Here is a 7,733-nt window from a genome sequence, read left to right on the forward strand (position 1 = left end):
GGGAGGGCTGGGTGCCAGGGAGGGCTGAGTGCGGGGAGGGCTCTTATCGCTCTTAGGTAGCAATTGTCCTCTTGATTAGTGCCCCTTAAGTACTGTGTCCTGTGGAGTCACGAGGAGCAGAACTGAACACTGGGCATTAAACCTGAAATACAGAATTTGTGGTTAAAAAATCCAAATAGGCTTTTGTTCATCAACTTAGTGGAGACAAAGGACAGTGGGTAGCCGGGCGCATGCTTTGCTTCCCGAGGCTCCAGGCTCCTGCCAGCGGGGCTTCTGCCCTGCATGGTCCCCGACCCCCCAACCCCCTTAATCCAGGCCTCAGGGACTCCCGCCCATCAAGTCCTGGTGAGTCTGACCCTTCCTAAGGAGGAGCTTGGGTGGGGATCTCCTAAAAGGAGCCCTTCTCAAAGCCATTGGACGAATTGCACCAGGAACATTTGTCCTGGAAGTAGCCTCAGAAACAAGGTGACACTGTCCAGCTTCAGGGCAGCTCCTGGTCCTACTGTGCTGATGACCGTGGGGTCAGGCCCCAGCCCCACCACCCAGTGCCGGCCACCAGGACACACCAGGGTGATAGTCATTCTGTGTCCGGACACTGGGCCCTGGACATGTGGCCAATGTGACGGAGAAACTCACCCTCACCCCTTAACCTGATTGTGTTTTAATACATTTGTATTGATGTCAGAGAGGGAGGGAGAGGGAGAGAGAGAAACATCAATGATGAGAGAATCATTGATTGGCTGCCTCCTGCACACAGGGGATGGAGCCCGTAACCTGGCCATGAGCCCTGACTGGGAATCATACTGTGACCTCCTGGTTCATAGGTTGATGCTTAGCCACTGAGCCACACCAGTGGGGCTTAACCTTATTTATTTTGAATCCAGCTCAGGCAGCTCTGTGGCTGTGGCCAGCATGTGGGCCGGACACGCAGGGACAGTTCTCCCTCAGTTGTGGCACCTCTGCTCCTTGTCATCTCGGGTTAAGTGTATGGCCCTGCACACTTCACTCCTGGGGCGTGTAGAGTACGCCCGGACCCCCCCGGAGGAAGAGGCAGAGCAGGGTGTCATCCTCTGGTCCCTCTGACCTGTGGGGTGGGGGCCAGCTCAGTGGGCAGGGACTCGGTACCTGGGAGCTCACCTGGAAACGCAGCCCATCCTCCCCATCTGGGAGCTGCCTGTCATCATGGAAAGATTAACAACCTTCTTGCAGAAACCAGAGCCGACAGCCCTTTGCAAACCCCCAGCCTGCATTACCTGTGAACTGCCCATGTGGCATACCTTTGGCCTACTTCCCCATGTAATCTTCAGACTGTGTAATGCCCTCCTCCAGGTCAGAGGACACCGCAGGCTTCAGAGGGGACTCTGTCTGCAGTGGTCCTTCCTGTAGGCACAGGACATGGACAGGAAGGCACACACTTCCTGAAGGGGCTGGTGTTTACCCCCAACAGACACAGCGGGAAGGAGCCAGAGGGCGGGGGCTGTGAGGGGCCAGGTGGCTGCGGGAGGCCCCAGTCAGCCCAGCACAGACCTTGAACTCTGCAGGGGCCTGTGCTCTGTCAGAGTTCTGGGGACAGCACGTCCTGGGAACAGTTCACAGAAACGTGCCTGGGCCCGGAACCCACAGGTTCTCAGCCACCCTCCCTGGACCCTTCCAAGTACCCCCACCCCCACCCCATCCTGGGAGCCATTCTGAGCCACAAAACACCCTGTCTTCTTGGTCCTTTCTTCTCCGGGTAAATGCTAATCCACACACAGTCCTGGGGCAGGGAGAGTGATTGGTGCAACACCAAATGAAACTAAGAGCTGGGGGTGGGGCGGGGGCAGCGAGGATGCCCGTAGCCGTCCCCCGAGTCCTTGTCCACAGTTATCGGACCTCCTCGGAAACGGCAGGGCCCAGAGAGATGGCCTGTCTTGGGCAGACATGTGACCGGTGTAAAGCGCACTTGGTAAGAGGAGCTCTGAGAGGGCGGGGAGCGTGCATCTGTGATCAGGAGGGTGTTGGGCGTCCTTTAGTCCGAGGTGTGGCGCGTGTTCTGACACCAGGAGCTGCTCCCGTTCACCGTCTCCTGGGGGATTTCGGACGAAGCCGGCCGGCTGGCCACCGCAGCTGTGACCGACCCACCCCAGGGAAGACCTCAGTCCCCACGGCCCAGGAGCCGGCCCCGGGAGTTTCTGGCGACCAGGAGAGGTGAGCTGCCTGTTCCCAGGGGACTTAGAGGCTGTGTTTCCAAGTATGAATTCAGTATTTCTTTCAAGAGGAACATTCCACCTTCATGTTAATGGAGGGAAAAGGGATTTTTGCAGGAGTTGCTGGGATTACAGGACCGTACACAGACCGAGGTTCTCCCCAGCTGCTGTTTTAGGCGCCGTGGTGACGAGGAGACCCCGGTCTGAGCCTCCTGCCTGGCCTGTGCTGTAGCAAAGACTAATCCAGACACTGACAGCACACCCCACATTGGCCACCATGCCCCCCCTTTTTAAATATATGTTATTGATTTTTTACAGAGAGCAAGGGAGAGGGATAGAGAGTTAGAAACATCAATGAGAGAGAAACATCGATCAGCTGCCTCCTGCACACCCCCTACTGGGAATGTGCCTGCAACCAAGGTACATGCCCTTGACCAGAATCGAACCTGGGACCTTTCAGTCCGCAGGCCGACGCTCTATCCACTGAGCTGAGCCAGTTAGGGCTTGATGTAAGAGGTTTTTAAAAATATATATATTTTTTATTGATTTCAGAGAGGAAGGGAGAGGGAGAGGGAGACATCAATGATCAGAGCAAATCATTGATTAGCGGCTCCTGCACCGCCCCCACTGGGGATGGAGCCCGCAACCCGGGCATGTGCCCTTGGCCGGAATCTAACCTGGGACCTTCCAGTCCGCAGGCACTGCACCCCTGCCCGTGGTCTTCACTGTTCTGGGATAATCCCCACCTTGAAGCCATACAGACCTGGTTTCAATCCTGCCGACCTCACCTACTGATTCTGGCAACCTGGATAAATTACTTGCACTTGTGCCTTGGTTGCCAAATCTGATAAATGGGACTCAACTAATATCTACCTTACAGGGTTGTTAACAGAGTGAAATGCTCGGTCTCTCTGGCTCCGTCTTATTCAAGACTTCTTTGTTCCCAGGGCCTTCATAATAGTGCCTTTTTTTTTTTTTTAATTCTCATCCAAGAATATTTTTTTCCATTGATTTCTAGAGAGAGTGAACCTGGGACTGGGAGCTCACCTGGAAATTCGGCCCATCCTCTCCAACTGGGAGCTGCCCATTATCATGGAAAGGTTAACAACCTTGTTGCAGAAACCAGAGCCGACAGCCCTTTGCAAACCCCCAGCCTGCATTACCTGTGAACTGCCCATGTGGCATACCTTTGGCCTACTTCCCCATGTAATCTTCAGACTGTGTAATGCCCTCCTCCAGGTCAGAGGACACCGCAGGCTTCAGAGGGGACTCTGTCTGCAGTGGTCCTTCCTGTAGGCACAGGACATGGACAGGAAGGCACACACTTCCTGAAGGGGCTGGTGTTTACCCCCAACAGACACAGCGGGAAGGAGCCAGAGGGCGGGGGCTGTGAGGGGCCAGGTGGCTGCGGGAGGCCCCAGTCAGCCCAGCACAGACCTTGAACTCTGCAGGGGCCTGTGCTCTGTCAGAGTTCTGGGGACAGCACGTCCTGGGAACAGTTCACAGAAACGTGCCTGGGCCCGGAACCCACAGGTTCTCAGCCACCCTCCCTGGACCCTTCCAAGTACCCCCACCCCCACCCCATCCTGGGAGCCATTCTGAGCCACAAAACACCCTGTCTTCTTGGTCCTTTCTTCTCCGGGTAAATGCTAATCCACACACAGTCCTGGGGCAGGGAGAGTGATTGGTGCAACACCAAATGAAACTAAGAGCTGGGGGTGGGGCGGGGGCAGCGAGGATGCCCGTAGCCGTCCCCCGAGTCCTTGTCCACAGTTATCGGACCTCCTCGGAAACGGCAGGGCCCAGAGAGATGGCCTGTCTTGGGCAGACATGTGACCGGTGTAAAGCGCACTTGGTAAGAGGAGCTCTGAGAGGGCGGGGAGCGTGCATCTGTGATCAGGAGGGTGTTGGGCGTCCTTTAGTCCGAGGTGTGGCGTGTGTTCTGACACCAGGAGCTGCTCCCGTTCACCGTCTCCTGGGGGATTTCGGACGAAGCCGGCCGGCTGGCCACCGCAGCTGTGACCGACCCACCCCAGGGAAGACCTCAGTCCCCACGGCCCAGGAGCCGGCCCCGGGAGTTTCTGGCGACCAGGAGAGGTGAGCTGCCTGTTCCCAGGGGACTTAGAGGCTGTGTTTCCAAGTATGAATTCAGTATTTCTTTCAAGAGGAACATTCCACCTTCATGTTAATGGAGGGAAAAGGGATTTTTGCAGGAGTTGCTGGGATTACAGGACCGTACACAGACCGAGGTTCTCCCCAGCTGCTGTTTTAGGCGCCGTGGTGACGAGGAGACCCCGGTCTGAGCCTCCTGCCTGGCCTGTGCTGTAGCAAAGACTAATCCAGACACTGACAGCACACCCCACATTGGCCACCATGCCCCCCCTTTTTAAATATATGTTATTGATTTTTTACAGAGAGCAAGGGAGAGGGATAGAGAGTTAGAAACATCAATGAGAGAGAAACATCGATCAGCTGCCTCCTGCACACCCCCTACTGGGAATGTGCCTGCAACCAAGGTACATGCCCTTGACCGGAATCGAACCTGGGACCTTTCAGTCCGCAGGCCGACGCTCTATCCACTGAGCCAAACCAGTTAGGGCCACCATGTCCCCTTTGCTGCCACAAGGGTGTGAGCGCTACAGTGGCCGTGTGGTGTCCATGAACTCAGGCAGTCACTGCTGCAGCAGCGGCACCTGGAGGGCCGTCGCGTTTATTGGGCCCTGGGCTGGCTCTGGTGGGGAGGTGGCGGCTCCTGAGTCTCAGGGCAGGGTCCCCGCTGACACCTGAGGGCGCAGGGGTGGGGCCCTGGGAGTGAGCTCTGCATGTGGAGTCCGTGCTGAGAGGGAGCGTCGCCTGAGGCTCCAGGGGTCCTGGAGGGCTGCTGAGCTCTGAGCTGCGCCCTTCACTCTCCCAGCAGCAGCCAAGGGCGGCACCGGGGAGGGAGACTGACAGGCTTCCTCTCCCTCCTGTCCAGAGGCCCCCAGGGATCTTCCGTGGGAACTGCAGGCTGCTGGAGCGGTGGTGGCCCGGGTTGCCACCACCGAGCGACATGTGCTATTGGGGGATTGGACGGTGCCTTCTGTGAGCTGGTCCAGGTGGGTGTCTGGGGGCACAGGTGACCCTCGGGCCTGTTGGGACCCATGTTTTGAAGTTCTGGTCCTTTGGACACCGCTGTCGACTTGGGTTTACAGCTGATGTAAAAGTGCTCACTTCCACCCACCTAGCCGGGGCGCAGCATGGACATCTGATGTAACTGTGCCCAGTTCTGCTGAAAGAGCCTCGGGGTGACCGCAGGCTCAGGAGCGCTCCTGGCTGCCCCGGAGGGTAGGAAAGCCTGCCTCTTCCTGGACGGCACCAGCGCCGGAGCCACTGAGCTCGGGAGCCCTGCTGGCTGCTGGCTGAGGACACGCACCAGCGCAGACCCCGCCGCCCATCTGACCCTCACTGGTGTCACCCTAAATTCCAGTGCGCCTGTCCCGCGGGGCCCTGCAGCCTGAAGGTGGAGGTCCCCTCCTGTGCGGTGGGGCCACTGCGCTCTACAGAGGACCTGGCCCCCGAGCTGCTTCCCAGGACAGATGTCACCACGGGGGTCCCCATCCAGGCAGCCGCATCTGCTCAGACCAGCATCCCGACCTCACAGCCTGCCTTCTTGCCCAGAAGGTAGGGTGAGAGTGGCGTGGAGGCCAGTGTCCCTTCTAGGGGGCTCTCTGCCTTCATGGGGAATGCCCAGTGAGCCATGATCTTGCGTCTGCCTTGTTCACGTCAGGGACAGTGGCAGCCCTGGCCACTGCTTCAAGGCACAGGCTCAGGACCACACAGGTGGCGCTGTTTCCTACTGGTGCCCCTGAGACGCTAGCACTGTTTACCCGGCCTGTTTACCCGGCCTTGAAAGTGTCCTCTGGCTGCTGGGAGGCTCTGTTCTAGTTCATGCTGCGCTGGGACCCCACTTTGAGAACAGTGACCGTGAGCCCGCCATCAGGCCCCACAGACCTTGCTGGCGGCTGCTCCCTGCTGCATCCTGTTCCTCCCGGGAATGTGTCACTGTCCTGAGATCTGAGGCTCTGCCCTCTCCCCACAGCCCCCACGGCCTTCCTCCCGGCCCTCCCTGCACCCTCAGCCTCTCCACGCCCCGGCCTGGGCACCAGCAGCTCTGGCCCCACACTCAGTGTCCCGCTGCTGCCTTCCCAGCCCTGGGCCCTGAGGACGCTGTGGATCCTGTCGCCCCTCGCTTCCCACAAGCTGATGCTCAGGCACTTCCGAGTCTGCGGTTCCGGGTTCAAATCACTCCTGAAGCCGCTCTGTGTCTGGTGATGGACTTCGGGGATGGTTCTGGGGTTCAGATGAGGACCCACCGTGCTACTGGGGACGTGACTGTTACCTCCTTCCACCGGTACAGAAGAGGTATGTGCTCAGGAGCATGGGGGCGGGGCATGCTGAGGAGAGGAAGGCCTAAAGAATGGTGCTGGGACACTGACCAATGGGACACTGGGCCTCCTCTCCCTCCCTCCTCCACCAGCGGCGCTCCCCCCTCTTCCCTCGCCTCTGGGGGAGGTTGTTGAGGTTGAAGCACTTACATTTGCCTCTTGTTGATCACTGAGAGAGATAGAATTCTACAGGGGCCTATAATTAAATTGTGAAATCCCTACATGAAGAGAGAGAAAAGGAGAATATGTCATTTTCCCCCATGTCTCTAATATTCAGAAATATTCACCTGAGAAAATTGGGGAGAAGAGACAGGGAATAAGGTTATGGGTGCCTAGCTCCTGAGAAGCCTTCTCAAACTCTGAAAGAATAACAGGAGAACTCCCTATATCTCTGGACAGACTCGGTCTTGAAGAAAGTCTTTAACAGTCCTTTTCCAGAGAGCAGGTTGCCTAACTTAGTGAAGAAGTTGCACCATGGAAGAGAGGATGGAAGGAGATGAGGTTGGAGAAAGGGGTCCCAGGCTGTCCTCACATGGAAGTCATTACAAAGCCTCTCTTTCCCACACTCCATCTTCACTCTCTTTCTCCCTTTCACCCGGTTCATCTATTTGCTTTAAAACAATCCCTCCATTGAAAATTGAAAACAATTCAGGCCTTCGTCAGGATTTTCACCTTTATCCTGAGAACAATAGGAAACCATTTTCTTTTTAAGTTTATTCTCATTGCTACATTGAGAATGGTCTGAGAAGGAATGGGCAAGAAAGATTTGGACAGAGCAATCAGGTGGTGATAGGTAAGAGAGATCATGGTGAACTGAAGTGGTGGTAGCAATAAGATAGGAGTATTGGACAGGTGTGCAAAGTATTTCTAAGGTAGAATTCATAGTCTTGCTGATTTGTGAATGAAGCAGAAGTGCAAGTATGGTGCTTCTAAGTCTACAACTCGGGAGGCCTTGCTCTTCTTGTGCTTCTGTCATCTCCCTGAGGACATTCCTGAGGTAGCTACTGGCATGGAACAGATACGTGGCAGAGACTTGAAGTGCCCAGTCAGCCCAGTTGAGACTCGTCTAGCCCAGTGGTCGGCAAACTCATTAGTCAACAGAGCCAAATATCAACAGTACAAC

General features: G+C 56.5%; 2 protein-coding genes across 2 annotated transcripts in view; both read left to right on the forward strand.

The window, feature by feature from the left end:
• Positions 1–4,973, forward strand: part of LOC106724174 — a 6,254-nt gene extending 1,281 nt beyond the window's left edge. Inside the window, exons 3-6 of the mRNA XM_014530525.1 lie at positions 2,043–2,187; positions 3,960–4,041; positions 4,139–4,283; positions 4,813–4,973. Of these exons, the coding sequence (XP_014386011.1) occupies positions 2,043–2,187; positions 3,960–4,041; positions 4,139–4,283; positions 4,813–4,973 (533 nt within the window). The remainder of the gene's footprint in view (positions 1–2,042; positions 2,188–3,959; positions 4,042–4,138; positions 4,284–4,812) is intronic.
• The window catches only part of PKD1L1 (polycystic kidney disease 1 like 1), a 61,575-nt gene continuing 58,631 nt past the window's right edge, over positions 4,790–7,733 (forward strand). The window contains exons 1-3 of the mRNA XM_014530526.1: positions 4,790–5,281; positions 5,653–5,846; positions 6,375–6,587. Of these exons, the coding sequence (XP_014386012.1) occupies positions 5,762–5,846; positions 6,375–6,587 (298 nt within the window). The 5' untranslated portion in view covers positions 4,790–5,281; positions 5,653–5,761. The remainder of the gene's footprint in view (positions 5,282–5,652; positions 5,847–6,374; positions 6,588–7,733) is intronic.

This window comes from Myotis brandtii, unplaced genomic scaffold (assembly GCF_000412655.1).
Source record: "Myotis brandtii unplaced genomic scaffold, ASM41265v1 scaffold743, whole genome shotgun sequence".
Taxonomy (NCBI): domain Eukaryota; kingdom Metazoa; phylum Chordata; class Mammalia; order Chiroptera; family Vespertilionidae; genus Myotis; species Myotis brandtii.